The sequence below is a fragment of the Chlorocebus sabaeus genome, chromosome 20 (genome assembly GCF_047675955.1).
Source record: "Chlorocebus sabaeus isolate Y175 chromosome 20, mChlSab1.0.hap1, whole genome shotgun sequence".
Taxonomy (NCBI): Eukaryota; Metazoa; Chordata; class Mammalia; order Primates; family Cercopithecidae; genus Chlorocebus; species Chlorocebus sabaeus.
Genome location: NC_132923.1, coordinates 3,968,932 through 3,988,713, shown reverse-complemented (window position 1 = coordinate 3,988,713; position 19,782 = coordinate 3,968,932). Strand labels below are relative to the sequence as shown.

General features: G+C 39.4%; 2 protein-coding genes across 3 annotated transcripts; one reads left to right on the top strand and one right to left on the bottom strand.

The window, feature by feature from the left end:
• Positions 1–5,389: 5,389 nt before the first annotated feature.
• FCER1A (Fc epsilon receptor Ia) lies at positions 5,390–10,654 on the top strand. 2 transcript variants are annotated; one of them, XM_007976580.3, is made up of 5 exons: positions 5,390–5,482; positions 5,621–5,641; positions 6,704–6,958; positions 8,431–8,688; positions 10,199–10,654. In XM_007976580.3, the coding sequence occupies exons 1-5, from the start codon at positions 5,419–5,421 to the stop codon at positions 10,381–10,383; spliced, it is 783 nt and encodes a 260-aa protein (XP_007974771.2). In that variant the 5' UTR covers positions 5,390–5,418; the 3' UTR covers positions 10,384–10,654. The 2 variants fall into 2 exon arrangements, with proteins under 2 accessions (XP_007974771.2, XP_072864191.1); XM_073008090.1 differs by lacking the exon at positions 5,621–5,641 and having other exon boundaries at positions 5,425–5,482; positions 10,199–10,488.
• A 5,880-nt stretch (positions 10,655–16,534) lies between these two features.
• On the bottom strand, positions 16,535–17,830 carry LOC103223760 (olfactory receptor 10J3). Its single transcript, XM_073008089.1, is given in 3 exon segments — positions 16,535–16,847; positions 16,850–17,226; positions 17,229–17,830. Coding segments are annotated over 3 exon segments (1,020 nt in total). The 5' UTR covers positions 17,695–17,830; the 3' UTR covers positions 16,535–16,670.
• Between the last annotated feature and the right edge of the window lie 1,952 nt (positions 17,831–19,782).

Sequence of the window (19,782 nt, the reverse complement as noted above, 5' to 3'; positions counted from 1 at the left end):
TGACTCAAACTTGAGAGCTTATTCCTAGCCTGGACTCTTAATTAATCTTGCACTTAATTTCTTTAAATTATCTATGGGTAAATTTTTATTTTTATTCTTTTAACTTTTAAAAATTTAGTATAATATTATGGTTTTTTTAAAAACTTTTTTAACTGGGTATGGTGGCACATCCCTGTAATCCCAGCTTCTTGGGAGGTTGAGGTGGGAGGATCACTTGAGCCTGGCAGTCAGAGACCACCTTGGGCAGCATAGTAAAACCCAGTCTCAAAAAAATATTTTTTTACAAAAGGAAAACTTTTTTTTTTTAATTTATTTATTATTATTATACTTTAAGTTGTAGGGTACATGTGCACAACGTGCAGGTTTGTTACATATGTATACTTGTGCCATTTTGGTGTGCTGAGCTGGAAACCATCATTCTTAGCAAACTATCACAAGAACAGAAAACCAAACACCGCATGTTCTCACTCATAGGTGGGAACTGAACAGTGAGATCACTTGGACTCGGGAAGGGGAACATCACACACCGGGGCCTATCATGGGGCGGCGGGGAGGGATTGCATTGGGAGTTATACCTGATGTAAATGACGAGTTGATGGGTGCAGCACACCAACATGGAAAACTTTTTTATACTACAACTTTCCTTAAGGATCTTCCTCAGAGGGCTTATAATATTGTTCTCCCCATTCTGAAGAAAATGTCAGCTCACTTAATATCTGTATCCGTTGGAAGACATGAAGGTAAGTTTGAAGCCCTTTGGGCTACTTGGCTGGAATATACTATTAATAAAGCAGAGGTCATGATCCATTTGTTTGAGCCCACCTATGGTTCAGATTGTACCCTTAACTACAAACACCACAAAGATGCTTCATAAGCAAAGTGTGAGTGGCTGATTACATATCTTGAAGGCAAGCAACTTGATATCTAGATGCCCACACCTATGCACTATAAAAGAGTGTACATTATGCTCAGTGATATACCTTGGATGTTCTGTCCTCTCCAAATCTCATGTTGAAATGTGGTCCCCAGTGTTGGAGGTGGGGCCTAGTTGGAAGTGTTTCGGTCATGGAGGCAGATCTCTTATGAATGGCTTGGTGCCTTCCCCATGGTAATGAGTTCACATGAGAGCTGGTTGTTTAAAAGAAACTAGAAGCTCCTTTTTCACACTCTTTTTCAGTAGTCCTGAGATTTTCCATTTATTTCCTTTGGATTTATTACTTTTAAACCCATTCAGGTCAAGAAAAGAAGTAAAACAATATTAAAGCCACTGACTTTCTGGTGAAAATCTAACAGGCAGTCAGCATCTGCTATCGATGCTCTCTCTTGAGCAGAAACTCCTGTTCAGGGTGGCAAAAGAAAGTAAATGCAGCTGATAGCCTCCTGGCCCTAATAACATAGAGGAAAAAGGAAAGAATCTCTCTCTCCTTTCTTCTTTTTAGGCATGTCTATGAAATATACATAGCTAACATGCCAACAGTACCAAGACTGTGTGGCTGTGAGTTGAGACGTCATGGCCTGAATCAAGAAAGGGAACTTACAGAACAGAAAGTTGGTTTACATCAGTGATTTCTTATTTGTGGGTTATGGAACCTGGGAATCCAAGGAATTTCTGCATGAGGACTATTAATCCATGTGCACTTAATCACAAAGTGAAGACTCAATGAATAAAGATATCTTTATCTATCTGTCTATCTGTCTATCTATCTATCTATCTATCTATCTATTTATCTATCTGTCTATCTATCATCTATCTGGTCATGAGCATGGATTCTTAAGCCATATTGCCAAGTTCAAATTCTAATTCCTTTAAATAGCAACTGTGTGCCCTGGGACAAGGTACTTAACCTCTTCATGCTTTGATTTCCTTATTCTTAACTACATAGAGTTGGTAGGAGGATGAAAATAGATAAGACATGTTGCATAGTTAGCCTTGTATTTGATCCTCAGGGAGCGATCAACATTTATTAGGCACATAAACATCATGAGCAGACAGACATTCTGCACTTTCATCATGTCATATTCAATTTTGTATGAACCTCACCTAGTTTTAGAGAACTTTGAGAATGAGAAAGAAGTCAGCAGGTTGATTTGGTTTTTCTGCTTCCCAATTTTGGAGAAGGGCACAAAGGCCAACACACTGTGTAGGCTGAGCCTTGATCCTCCTTCTGCCAGCCGTGTCCCAAAACACAAAAGTTCCTGCCAAAAGCCTCTCACACTGGATCCAGATGCAGGGGCACCTCACAGTCCTCAAGCCCTGTAGCTCATGCACATCCATTTGTTTCATTTTTCCACTGCTGCAAAGCGAAATATAGATTAAGGTTTCCAACATCAAATAACAGGTCCACATTTGGGGATAGTGATGCTCTTTATGCATTGAGCATGCCTGTACCCAGAATCAGAAGCAAGAAGTGAAATTTAGACACACCCTACTGATTTCAGCAAACACATGTTCCTGATGTGGACAGGCTGGGTATGAGATATCAACAGCACACTCCACCCACATAATGGACATGAAACTTGAAGGACATTTTTTTTGATATATAAGATAAAAAACCTGTGGAATTCAACTATGTATCAGCCCGTTCTTCCAGGGAGGAATAGAACTCTTGTTTAATCTTAGTGTTAATGTGTTCCTTCTGAGTTCTTGTTCTGTTCTTTTGGGTATCTGTAGTTATATGCTATGGAAATTAGGGTATGGCTTTTTCTTTCTGACGTTGTTAATGGTTTGCTTTATTGGGGTGGGGGGTGTGCTGGGAAGATGGGTAGTTTGGTTTGCTTTTTAGGCTTTAATGAGCTGCTTTTATTGGACTGCTACATTTTAGCTGTTACTGCTACCAAAGCACTTCCTTTATTTCAATACTGGTCACTTAAGCGAAAGTTTTGGAATGATAAAGCCAAAACTTCAGAAAGCTTTAGAAATGAAAGTGGCCTCTCTAACTCCAAAGCTTATACTCTCCGAACTAGGAATAGTACCTCTCGATGAGCCCTGCTCCATCTCCCATCTAAATAGGAGCTATTTGACAACGACTTCAGAGGAAGCCTTTAAATAGACTATTTGAATCATGGTAAAATGACTATCTCTGAGAGACAATTTGATTATAGATTCAATGTCCTAGGAGAAAGGAAACGAAAATATCCCCTGGACAAAGTCTCAACAAAGTGGTAAAGTAGAATCTTTCCCTATCTCTTCCAGGGCTTAGGGCTTCAAATATTGCCCGCTGACAGCACCTCAAAAACTACATCTTCCCTATTTCCTCCTCCTTCTCTTCTCCAATCCTATCCAACAACTTTCTGCATTCTGTTCTTTCCTGATTATGCTCTCTTCTTCATGACCATGGAGAGGATTGAGATTGTGTAGATATATTAAACTAGCATAAGATGCTGTTTATCAAATAAAACATACTATGTAGTTTTATTTATACTATGACAATAACTTTAATCCAGTCAAAATTAATACTTCTCCTACAAGTCTTTAATAAATAATGGTAGTAAAGAAGGCAGAAATGTGTTTATTGACCATCTTTTACATGCCAGATGCTGTACGATGCATTTTATTTCTTTTTTGTCTTATTAAATCCCATAATATAACCATGACCTGGATACCATTATTGTCCCTATTTTACAGGTAACCTTCAATCACATAAAGATTAGGAACATTTGAGGCCGGGCGCGGTGGCTCACGCCTGTAATCCCAGCACTTTGGGAGGCCGAGGCGGGTGGATCACGAGGTCAGGAGATTGAGACCATGGTGAAACCCCCTCTCTACTAAAAATACAAAAAAAAAATTAGCCGGGCGTGGTGGCAGGCGCCTGTAGTCCCAGCTACTTGGGAGGCTGAGGCAGGAGAATGCCGTGAACCCGGGACGTGGAGCTTGCAGTGAGCCGAGATTGCACCACTGCACTCCAGCCTGGGCAACAGAGCGAGACTCTGTCTCAAAAAAAAAAAAAAAAAAAAAAAAAAAGGAACATTTGAATTCAGAACTTTAAACACAAACAACTTGTACTTTTCATAGTAACTTGCTGTTCCCTTTAAGGTCTGTCACTAAAACATAGCATGTCCTGGGCTCAGTACCTAACCTTTCTTATCTGAAACTTAAATTCCTATTTATTAACCTTTTTAGCGCTATATTTTCTAATTCCACAGAAAGCTAAAGGTTTTGGTTAGATCCTCATGTGGAATGACTGGTTTCATTCAATAGACTTAATTCAGCAGTCTGTGAGGAAAAGCAAGGTATTTGGTTCCTCAAGTGCTTCAGATGTGAAGTGGGTATAAGTACGTTGTCCTTGTCTTCTTCAGAGTTTTGGTAAAGATAAAATAGAACACTCATGTAAAAGCAATCTTTGCAAATGACAAACCACTATAGGACATTAATAGAGTTTTCATCTCCAGTATCATCATTAATACCAGATCCTGGAAGAAAGTTCAGCCTTGACCTAGAGCCAAAAAACAGAAGTAGTAGTAAAGGAATCCTGCAGAAAGGCCCTGCTGTGTATTTAAAGGAGAAAGGGTGATAGTGTTGGAAAATTACAATATTAAAAGTAAACAAAAGCTAGGAAGTAAAATAAAATAAATTGTATGTCCTAGATCCCTGTAAGTAATGGTTTAACGTCTGCCTTCCTGTGTTCTGAGCCAGATTAGGGCACAGTAGAGAAAAAAGGAGTCTCTGAAAATGTTTCCAATTTGGCTGGTCAGATAGCGGATCATCAGTGAATCAGATGAAAATTTGTGGATTTGTGGACTAACTGATCAGCAGGAAATTAAACAAGAAAAGTGTTGGTAACTCTGGTGAATCCCAAAAGAATTCAGCAGTTGCTAGCCATGCTCCTGAATAATAGTACATCATATGACTAAGAATTTGACTTAGGGGTTAGATTTTATGTGTTTGAACATTTAATAGCTGGCACCCCAAGAAAAGTTACTTAACCTCACTAAGATTCAGTTTTCCTATTTATAAAATACACATAGTGAAGGTACATACTTTGTAGGATTATTATGAAAAATAAACGAAATATCAAATTTATTTAGGATAATACCTGGCATATGTTTGGTATTCAGTAATTAGTTGCTGCTGTTTTATTCTGCCCTCCCTTGCAACCCACTTTTCTAAGTTGTAAACTAAATAGTTGTATACTGATTGACAGATTTAAAAAAGCTTGTGATTGTGCTCTACCCATGCCTCTCTCTCACCAGATTCCAGGTGTATATGTGGAGGTGGGATAGGGAGTGGAGTAAGGGGGTAAATATTAAAATTGCCCAGTTTGGCACCATCCTGAATATTATCTCTAAAGAAAGAAGCAAAACCAGGCACAGATGATGGGTTAACCAGATATGATGCAGAAAACATTTCCTTCTGCTTTTTGGTTTTAAGCCTATATTTGAAGTCCTAGATCTCTCCAGCACAATCAGCACCAGGAGCCCATGAAGAAGATGGCTCCTGCCATGGAATCCCCTACTCTACTGTGTGTAGCCTTACTGTTCTTTGGTAAGTAGAGATTCGATTACCCCTCCCGGGGTCCTTAAAATTTCATGTATGTAGATCTCATCCCCACATCCAGATTCTAGTCCTCTGGCAATAAAGAAGACTGCTGGACACTAACTTATCCTTTCTGAACTTTTGCAGCTCCAGATGGCATGTTAGCAGGTGAGTCCTCTGTTCTTGTTCCCTTGGTGTTTCAACATGTCTGGGCATTGCTTTCCTCTCACTATTTTCTTCGTCCCATCACTTCTGCTTTCTAATGAGTATGAATCTGTTCCTTGGCCAACCTACTTTCCCTCTCCATCTTACCTTGTCTTTCCTCTTTTCCCTGATTCATTGCATTCTCTCCAGTCATTCTCTCCTCTGTTTTAGTCAATAACCATGTCTGTTGCACATATACGTGTCTCATTCTCTCTCCTAGACACTTTGACATAATCTCACTCCATAACTGCATTATTATTATTGCCATTTTATAATTGAATATGCTGAAACTCAGTGATTTTGTGGTGGTTACCTGGCTAAGGAACTGGATTCCAACATAAGTTCCTTGGATCTAAGTCCAGTTCTCTTCTGACTATATCACCCTTTTGTTATCACCATTTATCTACTTCTTTGGTCTCTGTTCAAATTTGCACTACATCGTCTTGTTCCAGGAAGCCATTCAAGACTGACTTTCTTAGTGCCTCTCACTACTTTCTGGAACTGACATATGTTTTTCCCTCTGTGTATACTTACAATTAAATCGTCATAAATATTCAGAACTTGGAGAAACCTTATATTTCATCTAGTCCAATAACTTTGTCCGTCCAGAATTCACTCATTTGTTCACATAATAAACATTTAATGTAGCAATGGTTGAACATGGCAGATAGTGTTTCTACCTCAAAAGAGATTGCAGTCCTCATTTACAGATACTGAATTGAAATGAACAGAAGTAGAGTGAGTCAGCTCAAATCACATAGTGAATTGGTTTCTCTGTTTTTAAATCTCCTGCATATGTGTCCTGCCTTTCTCCCTGTGTTGGGCATTCCCTGGGGCCACAATACTATTTTCTCAGTTTTTTAATCCTTCCCCTAGAAATTAAAACAAGGTATTATCACCAACAGTACAAGTACATGTTGACCACTGATTGTCAGAATATTGCTACATTTGTACTTTTAAGCCTGGACAGTTTTCAATGACTTTTTTTCTCTCTACATCTCTTTTCATATTTTTATCTTCTTGAAGTCCCTCAGAAACCTACGGTCTCCTTGAATCCCCCGTGGAATAGAATATTTAAAGGAGAGAATGTGACTCTTACATGTAATGGGAGCAATTTCGCTGAAGTCAGTTCCATGAAATGGTTCCACAATGGCAGCCTTTCAGAAGTGGCAAATTCAAGTTTGAATATTGTGAATGCCGACTTTGAGGACAGTGGAGAATACAAATGTCAGCACCAACAATTTGATGACAGTGAACCTGTGCACCTGGAAGTCTTCAGTGGTAAGTTCCAGGGATATGGAAATACAGATCTCTCATGTGAGTGATGGCCCATCTGAAGACGGAAAAAAACAGGTTATTCCAAGAGTTAGGACACCAGAGTGGGATTCAAGGTCTCTCATTTAAGACCCCTGCATCTCTCTTCTACCCCCTTTCCTTTTGATTACTTGTACACCTTCTTCCAACATTCTAGTCATCTCTCGCTATTATTCCGCCACCCTATTTTCCTCTATTTTTTCTACCTAGATTCAGGTACATATTATGTGGTCAAACAGCATGACATATATGTGAACATTTCAAAGAGCTGTGTGTCTGGAATAGGACCAAAAGGTTTGACTTAAAGTTTTGCTCTGCATAATCCATATGCCATGACCTGAATATTAGGTTGTACTCTTCATTATGAAACATATTTGGGTACCTTTACTCATGTCCTCTATTGTTACTTAAGAACACATATTTCGTGCTTGTTTCATCTTTATCACTCTCCTACTACCAACAATTAGCATAGCATGCTTAGGCACATGTGGTTTAATTAGCAAATGTTGAATAAACAAACTAATAATTTTGACTAGTGACCGATAGGTCTCTTTTATACTCTATATTTTTCTCTTGAGTGAAAAAAAAATGTTTCAACCTCCATATGTAAATTCCAAACACAAACTAAAGCAATGTAGATAGCTTATTTCCTTGAGTAGGTTCTAGAGAAGTCCTTAAGGATTGGTCCTAAATTAAATATGCTTATTATGCTAGCAATATTTCCTTCCAAAATTCTCCCTTAATTAATGCCTTTTAATTTTTACAAAAACGTTAACCATAGAATGTGATTCTTGCCTTTCACTGACTCATTAGTGACAAATATTTGTTGAGTACTTACCAACTCCTAAGTATTGCTACCAACTCCTAAGTATTATGTTGGACATTCAGAATAGAATGTAGAACCAGATAGGACCCCTGACTTCTTGGAGCATAGAGCTATATGGGAAGAGGACATTAAATAAAAAATTACACAAGTAATTAATTTAAATTGTACATGTTTTGAAGAAGTTTTTGTGACAACTATAATTAACACTAGAACTGGGAAGTTTCTGTAAGGTAAGAGAGGACAAAATAGACACTCTCCCAAGCTAAAATTCCTAAGAAAGATTGTTTATTTTCCCCTAACTAACTAGAACTAGCAACAGAATATCTGAAAGCAATTCTGGCTTTCAAGTATTCCATGTATGGACTCAGCAGGGAGGTCCGAGAGGCTTTGTGGCCCCAGACTGACTTTTCAGGAGGAGAAAGAATTTATCAGTACAGAAGACAGGCTCTAAGCATTATTTTGTGCCCATTAAAAATCCACTTTATGAGCCAAAAAGTGGGTTAATGACACTTCATAGTTTCTGACATGTGTTCTATGCATGACTGTCTTTTATCTATTCATTCTCTCGCTCTTCATTTATTGTTAAATAAATAACATAATGAATGTTCTTCAGACTGGCTGCTCCTTCAGGCCTCTGCTGAGGTGGTGATGGAGGGCCAGCCCCTCTTCCTCAGGTGCCATAGTTGGAGGAACTGGGATGTGTACAAGGTGATCTATTACAAGGATGGTGAAGCTCTCAAGTACTGGTATGAGAACCACAACATCTCCATTACAAATGCCACAGTTGAAGACAGTGGCATCTACTACTGTACAGGCAAACTGTGGCAGCTGGACTATGAGTCTGAGCCCCTCAACATTACTGTAATAAAAGGTGAGTTGGTAAAGGGAAGGAAAAGTATCCATAGCAAGGGAAGGAAGAGAGGACATCTGAGCCTGAGTGGGTGCAGTTTGTAGAAGGGGGGCACCTGTGATACACTGGAAAGCCTACTAGACTTGCAATGAGGAGACCTGGGTGATAGTATATATCTCAATCTCTGTTTCAAAGTCTTGACTTGTTAAATGGTGATAGTAATACCTGCTCACACTATGAAATTTTTATGAAGATTAATGTGGCGATGTTTGTGAAATGACTTTGTAAACTGTTAAGCACTACCCAAGCATAACAGATTGTGATTACTATTTTGATCTCAAAGTCATCTGTTGCTCCTGTTGAGAATACTTATATTTATCCAATTGAAAAAAAGTTTCAAAGTTGAATGAAAAAAAGATGTAAAGAGCTTGAGGAGCCCATTCCAGCTTAGGAGGGCTGGGAAAGGAAACCAGCAAGTCAGTAAGTTGTGTGCCTGTATATTGAGGGAGAAGGGAATGGACTTGATATGGAGAGGGTAGGCAGGTGGACTGCCTCTATGGCCTGCAAGAAAAACTGCTCTCTCCAAACTCTGTATAAGAGAGGGAGCCTGTGAGGTATTCACTTTCAAAGGAGAAAATTAGACTTTTCCTTCACACTGTACATACTAATGCCTAAAAAAGCATGAGGTCAAAATACAGACTTAAGCCCTAACAGTTCTATGTTAACTAAATTGAGACCTAAGTGCTATGTACTTGCCTCTAGGCTTCCAGTATCTTCATCTGTAAAACAGAAGATTTGGTCTAGACTCCATTAGAGTCATTTGATGACTTAAAAAAATATATTGATGCTCATGTCTCATTTCTTGAGATTCTGATTTAACTGGCTTGGAGTGCAACCTGGGTATCTGTATTTTTCCAAGGTCTTTCACATAATGGCAATGTGTAGTCAATACTGAGAATCACTTGTCTAGGTGATCTTTAAATGATTTCTGGATGTATTGGATTCTGGATGTATTCTGAGGCTCTGTAATTTGAGAATCATCACAAAAGTCAATGCAGTTTATAAACAGACTAACAGAACCACAAAATAATAGAATTGGAAGGCAATTTAACTAGTGCAATTTCTTCATTTTGCCTAACAGGCCTGTAAGAAATGATGACTGATAATTGAATAATAGGCATTGTTGACTCCTGCCCTCACTTTGTCTCCTTTCCACCCCTTAATTATATGTGAATTCTGGTCTTGTCATTTCCAAGAAGGGGTTTATCTTTACTATAATCTTCCCCACTGGGCACACTGGCTACTGGAATTATGAGGAAATGCTCAGGACTCCCTATGGCTCCAGGGAGCACCAACAGAGCAACTCAACCTAGCGCTAATCTGAGTTTTTTCTCTATGCTCTGGATGCCACATCATGCTAAAAATGAAGGACAAAGCTTGGTCTTTCTCTTAGGGAGGATGAACCTCTGAACCTCATTCTTCAGTTCCCAATATGAATTATGTTTCTCATTGCATCTGTTTTCCACTACAGCTCAGCATGACAAGTACTGGCTACAATTTCTTATCCCATTGTTGGTGGCGATTCTGTTTGCTGTGGACACAGGATTATTTATCTCGACTCAGCAGCAGGTCACATTTCTCTTGAAGATTAAGAGAAGCAGGAAAGGCTTCAAACTTCTGAATCCACATCCTAAGCCAAACCCCAAAAGCAACTGATGTAATTACTCCAGAAATATTTGCAACATTACTTTTTTTTCCAGCATCAGCAATTACTACTCAATTGTCAAACACAGCTTGCAATATACATAGAAACGTCTCTACTCAAGGATTTATAGAGATGTTTCATTAAACTGAGTGAAACTGGTTAAGTGGCATGTAATAGTAAGTGCTCAATTAACATTGGTTGAATAAATGAAGAATGAATAGATTCAATTTATTAGCATTTGTAAAAGAGAAGTTCAATTTCAATAAAATAAATATAAAACCATGTAACGGAATGCTTCTAAGTATTCAAGGCTTCCTAGTTTGTTTTCTTCTAAAGGTAAGAACCATGCAGTTCTAGATTGGAAATATCCTCTCTTGACTATTGTAAGTGTGATCTAGGAATGAAAAGACATAAGAGGATGCCAGTGAGGTGGATCATTTTTATGCTTCTTCATCAGTTTACTATATATAAACTTTCAGTTCTTGGCAGAATCAGGGACAGTCTCAAGACATAAGACTCTCAGGATGAAGTACAGTCCAAGATTCCTCTGTGATTGTTTTGCCCCTCCCAAATTTATATCTTGAGCTCATATCTTGTATCTTTATACAGTACCTGAACCAAGCATTTTGGAGAAATTCCAGCAAATAATAATAACCAAAACCCTCAGCTGTGAAAACAGTCCAGGACTGAATAAGATCTTGGGCAAAAGAACTAGACAGTTTTGGTTTATTTTCCTTTTCATTTTATGTCTTCATCATATTCTTTGGAGGCTCATTCTTCTGTCATAGAGTAAATGGGATTAAGTTTTTACCTATGATTTATTTTTTAAATTTTTTGTAGAGATGGATTCTTGCTATTTTGCCCAGGCTGGTCTCAAACTCTTGGCCTCAAGCGATCCTCCCACCTCAGCCTCACAAAGTGTGGGATTACAGGTGTGAGCCACTGCATCTGGCCAAGTTTCTGCTTATTATAAAGCTATCCATTAGAAAGAGACTAAACCATACAGAAAAAGATATCAATTCAAATCCTGACACTTCTACTTTCTAGATTTGTGATCTGGGAAAATCTTCTTATACTTCCATGGACTTCAGTATTTCATTTGTGAAAAAAAAAAGATAATAATCATCCTGTCTACCTCTTAGAGTTCTTCTGAGAATCAAATAAGAGCCTGTATTTGAAAGTTATTTGTAAATTGCAAAAATTTATACAAATTTAGGAACTTTCAGCACCTACATGAGACCCAGTCTTTGCCACCACTACCCTCTACCCCCATGACCCTGACCATAGAAATATTTATACTCAGGGCTTCAAGAAAGCAGTAGGGAAGATGGGCAACATATTGCTGGTGCTGGCTGTGGGTTCATGGAAATCAGTGAAAGATCAGAGTGCCTGTAGCTTGTCCATGCCTTAGAACAATTAAAGTATGAGGACGTGTGGCTGGGGAGAAAACTTTTAAATATCCATGAGACCTACAAGTCCCATTTTTTCCAAGGAATGTTTTTGGGCCAGAAAGAACAGGGAAATTACTGAAACATTTTTTTCTTTTTTTTTAAACTTTGGATAAGGATCTGGTATTTCCTTTCTTCACAATCTCCTCCACTTAAAAAAAAAAAAAAAAAAAAGTCTGGCCAATGGAGAAGAGATTTCTCCTGCAGCAACAGGCCAGGCAAAGTTTCCCTGGGAGACTCCCTGATGTTGCTTCAGAATGCTTCCTCTGCCACCTCCCCAAGGTCTATCTTATGTTTTAGCCTTGGAACCAGGCTTTCCACCACATTCATTAACCACACCTTTCTCCCCAGTGCTCTACATAGCACATCAGCATTTCAGGCATCAGGCTAAACAGCAATTTACCGATTGAGGCCAGTGATGCAGAGTTCAAAACTGAGAGATTTGATATGGATAAGAAAGTCTGGGCTTGATCAGCTTGAGATACATTTTCTGAGAGATTTTCTAGGTTCTTGAGTACCATATTTCACTTTTATCTCCCCTTTACCCTAACTGCAAGATTAAGGGGACTATGGATAGAACACAGGTCTGGATATCCAATCTGTTAACTAGCTGTGATTGGGCCAAGTTACTTGCCAGTCTCTGAGATTCTATTTTTTCTTTGTTAAAACTAGGAGTCTGGTGGAGGTGGTCTCTAAGGTCCCTTAGAGCTCAGATATTTTGTAATTTATTACTTTAAGTTCATATGTAGTAATTATCCAGGCACTAAGGCTCAGAATGCATTCCCCAATAAGCTCCAGTGTAAAATTTTCCTTCGTCCTCCATACATTGGTCTTTTCTTTCACTGTGCTCTTCCGTGTACAGTATCTAAATTCTACATTTGTGCCAGACCTGTCTGGGTTTCTACTCATTTATTTCTCCCCATTTTCTTCTCGATAGTCATACATCTCTTTCTCCAGAGGGAATGTGGAACATAGGGTCAGGGCTTGAGTATTTTGTGGACCCCTAAAATATGGCACTTATAAAGATGTCTTTACCCATGAAACATTTTTTACTATGCCAGAGATGGAGTACATGTGTTATAAAGATGATTGGAATAGAAATAATTCACTCTAGATTCATCCTTGTTACCCCCTTTATCACTTCCTTTCTCTTACCAAATTGGTCAAGCCCAGTTCATAGGGCAAAATTTGCTACCTCATGAATTGCTGTTCCAAATTGGCAGACGAAAAATCATCATGAATTCACAATAGTTAGGGGCTGATTTTCTGAAAAGCAAATCAGTAGCTTCCCACTGGTGGCCAATGGAAGACAAACTCCTGTGAGCACCTTCAGAGTGGAGACTCAGACAAATGGTACACCTTGTCAGTATATTGGGGAGTTGAGTACTTGAAGAAGGACTCTGATCTTTCCCTCTTCTCATTAAATGGGAAATGGTGACAACCTGGAGATGGAAGTTTTATGCTGAGGATGGCAGAGGCACCTGCCAGCCTGGGACTCTAGATAATCTCAGAGAGTCGGGCTGTCTTCCTGCCATAGCTGATCTGCCCAGCTCTGGACAGCTACTTACCAAGCAAACCCAAGTCTCTATCTGGAACTTCATCAATCGCTACAACATTCCCACCACAAACCTTTTACTCTATCAATGTGCTCACCACAACAATTCACTTATATATTTCACTTATGACAATGACACTCTTCCTCTTTTTGAAAATTAAATGGCGTAAGTCCACTTTCAGTCTTTCCTGTTATTTCCAATTTTCAAATATCATTGACAACGGTCAGCAAGTTCTCTGCAAGGTACTAGCATCAGGCTGCAATGAAATGGAGACTGCTCACAGATAATTTTTTGAAAAGAAAAGAATGACTTCCTGTGGATTCTGAGAAAAGTTCAGATTTTAATTTTTTAACTAGTTTCCAAGAAGATAATACTGCACTGCTGCCAACCAAATTGAATCACAGTAAATATAGTTCAATAAATGGAATAAAATTATTTTAAATTAAAATACAGGAGCCACTGATCTGCATTTGCTAGAATATATCAGGGCTGAAAGTTTGAATTCTACACTTACGTTAATGTCTGTTTTAGAAATGAGATACTAAAATGTTGCAGGTTGAGGTCCCCGGAAAACAGACACTGAGACAGAGATTTGAACACAGCATGTTTATTAGCTCTCAGCATGTACACTTGTGAAGAAGTGAAGAAAGCAATATTGGACAAAAACAAAAAAGTTGAAATGTGATGTAGTTAAGAAAAACCTCTGGAGCTGGGAGAGCCCTTCCTACTTATCTTAAGGCGAAGCAATACCCTAAATAGACAAACCACTGGAGGTAGTATATCCCTGGGAAGGGAACATGACCTTGGAACAAGCAGTTGTTTAACAAGGACAATTCTTGAAGTGGAACTCAGCTGAGAGCCATTAGCCCAAGGCACTCCCAGCAGCTGGAGGAATGCTTGCGTGGGTCCTGAAGGAGTGCAGTCCAGGTGATGTGCCACAGCACTCACCAAATACAACTTCAGACAGCAGACAGTGTGACATTGGCCAGCAGACCTTTACCCAATGGCTTCTAATCAGACTCAGCAGAACTACTAAGCAAAGATTTAAAAATTGTCTCTTGACTAACCTCACAGCAACGAACTATATCATTTCTAGAAATCTGGACACTAAAACAAAGATATCTTTTATCACCAGTCAGACTTCACATGACAATTTTTGGCAAAGCAAGACACGTAAACTTGACTTAAATAACTTATTTCCAATGAATTGTCCCATTTTCAGCATCCAGCAGACTTTACCACACTATCGGAAGTGATGTCTTGCCTCTACGGGATCACCCCATTGCATTGGATGGATTCTGGATACTGCAGGACTGTATTTCTAGATGTACCATATGACCCAGCCATCCCATTACTGGGTATATACCCAAAGGATTATAAATCATGCTGCTATAAAGACACATGCACACATATGTTTATTGCAGCACTATTCACAATAGCAAAGACTTGGAATCAACCCAAATGTCTATCAGTGACAGACTGGATTAAGAAAATGTGGCACATATACACCATGGAATACTATGCAGCCATAAAAAAGGATGAGTTTGTGTCCTTTGTAGGGACATGGATGCAGCTGGAAACCATCATTCTTAGCAAACTATCACAAGAACAGAAAACCAAACACCGCATGTTCTCACTCATAGGTGGGAACTGAACAATGAGATCACTTGGACTTGGGAAGGGGAACATCACACACCGGGGGCTATCATGGGGAGCGGGGAGGGGGAGGGATTGCATTGGGAATTATACCTGATGTAAATGACGAGTTGATGGGTGCTGATGAGTTGATGGGTGCAGCACAGCAACATGGCACAAGTATACATATGTAACAAACCTGCATGTTATGCACATGTACCCTAGAACTTAAAGTATAATAATATTAAAAAATAAATAAAAATAAATAAATAAATAAATAAATAAATAAATAAATAAAAAGAAACTCAGGGTATGCTTGTTCCTCAGTATAGAAGGCCAGAGTGCAACGGAAAGATGAGAGAGAGAATATCCTTCCTTGCACCAGTACATATATTTTCACCTCCTGTGATGCTCAGGCATAAAATGCTGTTTATAACTCAGGTTTTAAGTTGGGAGTATAGAAGAAGAAACTTCTGAAAATTTACCCCTGCAGGCTTAGGAGCTCACTGGAAAATTTTTAAGTCATGCATCAGATTTCTATTCGTTAATAATTCTTTTCAGAAATTGTAGTTAAAGTGCTTATGTTTATAAAACTATTTCAGAGAGTTTATGTCAACCTGGCAAGAGGAACTATACTTTTGCTGATCCTTTCAACCTGCATCCTTTTTACTCTTGTGCTGAGTGTATGAAAAGTCTTAACCTTTTCAGCATGTTCTTCTTTTCAATCTGAGTTTTCCAATCTGGGCATCTCAGGAATGTGGACAGTTCATGTCTGTGTTCTCAGTAGCTGATGCTGTTTTTGCTTTCCCACATCTGTACTCTTTCCTAGGTCAGTTAGAGCAGTTCCATCAACTTGGAAGGTCTGCCTCTAGCTTTTTTTTTTTTTTCTTTTTTTTCTTCTTTTACAAGAAAACCTGCAGTGTCCACAGAAATTCATATGTGTGTGTATTATCTTCTAACTTATTTGCTTAAAATGTGGCACAAATTATTCTGACACCCTTAACAGTCAACTGGAAAATCTTTCTGAGGTGGTTTCCAAACATTTTGCTCATTAGCTTTTTAGAACCCTGCTGGACTTTATGTTTTTTTGTTTTGTTTTGTTTTGTTTTGTTTCCAAGTCTAGCTCTGTCACCCAGTCTGGAGTGCAGTGGTGCAATCTCGGCTCACTGCAACCTCCACCTCCCAGGTTCACGTGATTCTTCTGCCTCAGCCTCCTGAGTAGCTGGGATTACAGGCATGCACCACCAAGCCCGACTAATTTTTGTATTTTTAGTAGAGACGGGGTTTCACTATGTTGGTCAAGCTGATCTCGAACTCCTGACCTCATGATCCGCCCACCTCAGCCTCCCAAAGTGCTGGGATGACAGGCGTGAGCCAGCGCGCCTGGCCAGACTTTATGTTTTAATGGAGTTGTATAACTCAAAATATTCTCAGGGTGTGTGTAGCTGTGTGCATGTGTATGTGAGTGCATAATCCAGGCGTGCATTTTTTTTCCGTACATTCATAACCATATGCTAAGCTATTTTGTAAATGTTCTGGAGCAGAGCATAGACGATCACAACAAGCTCAAACAGAAACCTCCAGTTTTAGTACTCAGTTCAATTTAGTCTAGTCTTCTTGATCCCATACAGAAGGGCATTATTGAAAGAGCATTAAAAATTAATACACATTTATAAACTCAAAGAAAAAGGCTTCACAACCTCTCTTCGTAAAGGAGACAGGGGCTTTTGCCCCATGGCTCTGCACAGAGCATCTCCTTGTTTGCCCCATGGCTCTGCGCAGAGCATCTCCTTGTTCCTCAGGCTGTACACAACAGTGTTCAGTAGGGGAGTGATGACAGTGTAGATCACTGCGATGAGTCTGTCCTGTCCCAGGGAACTCTGGGACTTAGGCTTCAGGTAGATGATGGAGGCACAGCCATAGTGGATGATGACCACTGTGAGGTGGGAGGTGCAGGTGGCAAAGGCCTTCTTCCGACCTTCAGCTGAGGCAATCGTAAGAATGGTGGAGATGATGAGGACATAGGAGACAAAGACCAGATCCATAGGTAGGACAAGGACACAGACACTGACAACAAAGTTGATGATCTCATTGACAGTGGTGTCTGTGAAGGCCAGATTCAGCAGGGGTCTCACATCACAGAAGAAGTGGGAGATGACAAAGGCATCACAGAACAGCAGGCCAAACACAGATGTTACTTGGACAATGGCCATGCAAGGCCAATCCCCAGTGACACAGAGGCCAGTTGGATACAGGCCCTTTTACTCATGATGACTGAATACCTTAGGGGGTTACAGATGGCCACATAGCGGTCATATCCCATGACTGTGAGCGGGAAGCAGTTGTTGATGCCAAAGGTGAGATAGAAGAAGAGCTGAGTGGCACAGCTGTGGGTGGCAACGGGCTGGTGAGGATTCAAGAGACCAGAAAGCATATAGGGAATGATGGCCACAGTGTAGCAGGTCTCAGAGATGGATAGCATGCTCAGGAAGAAGTACATGGGGCGGGGAGTGTGGAGATGATGGTCCAGGTGAACAATGGTCATGATAATCACATTGCCAGAGAGAGTCAGCAGGTACAAAGTTAGAAAAACAACAAAAAAGACAAGTCTGTACTGCCACCTGAAGATGGAGAAACCTTCAAAGAGGAACTCAGTCACAAAAGTGGAATTTGGCTTTGGCATCAAGGTAGGTCTAAGTTTGAAAGAGCTGGGCAGAGGAAAGGAAGATGTGATGAGTTAATCATGAGAGTAAGCTGGACCAAGGCGTTCTGTGAAAAGCATGTCCATCCTCTGAGCAATGCCCTAGACCTGTTGTCTACTTGCTCAGAATAATCACCTGTCCTCACCCCCTTCTTTGGAAGCATAGAAGGGTACCCTAGGACTCTGGGATTGAGAGCAGAGATAGTGATCAGAAGGTGGTAACAAACTGAAAGAGATCTGTAGAAATAACTCCCTCGTTCTTTTATTATTATTATTATTATATACCCAGAGGTATATGATCCAGAGGTGTGCTTGCTGGATCATATGGAGGTCAGAGGAACATCCATACTCTTTTCCACAGTGACTACATCATTTTATGTTCCCACCCACAATGCACAATTTCTCAACATCCTCTCCAGCACTTGTTATCTTTTGATTATAGATTAAAAAAAAATACTAGCCACCCTAACTGTTATGAGGTGATATTGCATTGTGGTTATGATTTGCATTTCCCTGATGGTTAGTGACACTGAACATATTTTCTACACCTGAATTAAAATCAAAATCTAGAAGAGATATTTGCATTCCCATGTTCATTACAGCACCATTCACAATAGCCAAATTGCGGAAACAACCCAGCTGTCCATTGACAGATGAATGAATAAAGACAATGTGGTATGTACATAGAATGTAATGTTGTTAAGCCTTTTTTAAAAATGGAAATCCTGCCCTTTGCAACAACTGGAGGACATTGTGCTAAATGGTATAAGCCAGTCACAGGAGGACAAATATTGCATGATTCCACTTAGATGAGGTATTTAAAATAGTCAAAGTCATAGAAGCAGGGAATAGAATGGTGATTACTGGGGAACAAGAAAGAGGAAGTGGGGAGTTGTTGTTCAATTCATGTAAAGTTTCAATTATGCAAGATAATTGGTTCTAGAGAGCTGCTGTACAGCATAATTCTTAAACAATACTGTAACATGCACTTAAAATTTTTTTAAGATGGTATATCTCGTGTTACGTGCCTTACCACAAAAAACAAAAAGCAAAGGGACACAAGGAAGTGTTTAAAGGTGATAAATATATTTGTTACCTTAATTATGATGATGATTTCACAGGTGTATGTATATGGCCAAACTCACTAAATTGTACACTTTAAATGTATATAGTATATTATATATCCATTGTACTTCAATAAAGCTGTTTAAAGAAAGAAACAACTTCCTGGCCATTGAAGGAGTGGGCCTACGTCAAGGAAGAAGCAGGTGGTCATCAAATGTGCCTAGCTCTAGAGTTCCTTCTCAACACACTCCTGAATTACTTCCCAAGGATCCAGTGAGGAATAGTGAAGAATAGAAGATGTGAGACTGATTGATATCCTTTTCACACTGTCAGCAGTTTTCTATGCCAAATGCCCTGTGAGAGTCCTGAGAATGCTTCTCCTCCTCAGAACCCTAGGTCCTGATCTTCACTTATCTAAGCCCTGCATCTAAAATCCTCAGTGACCATCAAAGAGTAGAAAAGGGAACACTTCTACCGATGACTTTTTCTAGAGACCTTGCAATAAATATCACTTAGGATCATAAAAAAATGGTTTGATATGGTGTTGCAATATTTAGATTGTCTCCTTGAATTCTAATCAAAGGTAGAAAAGATGACAAAATGAATCTGAGGGTCATTCTTTAAGTAGGAAATAGATTTTTCTAGTATGAGAGCAAAGATAATATTCATTTAATCAGAGAAAGAGGAATCATCCTATTTTTTTACTTCAATTTTGCATATTCCAAGCTATGTTGTGGATACAAATAAGCTGATCCACCTTCCTTTTGTCTTACCTCAAGTAGACCCAACATGAAAGATTGTACTGGCGCAGATGAACCTTGCTCCTTATACCCACATCTACTCCTGATAAATTCTCATCATGTTTAACCATTATCTCCATTCAGAAAGCTGAGGACTGTCCTAACTACCACCCTTCCCTTTTCCACACAAAGATAGTGCCTCCTGGAATTCTCTCTTCCTGTCCCCTCCACTTCATGCTTTCTACCAATGCCCAGCTACTGACTG

What these genes read in the sequence shown, in the direction of transcription:
- FCER1A (XM_007976580.3), top strand. Translation starts at nt 5,419, where the DNA reads ATGAAGAAGATGGCTCCTGCCATGGAATCCCCTACTCTACTGTGTGTA. An exon ending in TGTAGCCTTACTGTTCTTTG is followed by an intron (nt 5,483 to 5,620) that starts GTAAGTAGAGAT and finishes GAACTTTTGCAG; the next exon opens with CTCCAGATGGCATGTTAGCA. An exon ending in TCCAGATGGCATGTTAGCAG is followed by an intron (nt 5,642 to 6,703) that starts GTGAGTCCTCTG and finishes ATCTTCTTGAAG; the next exon opens with TCCCTCAGAAACCTACGGTC.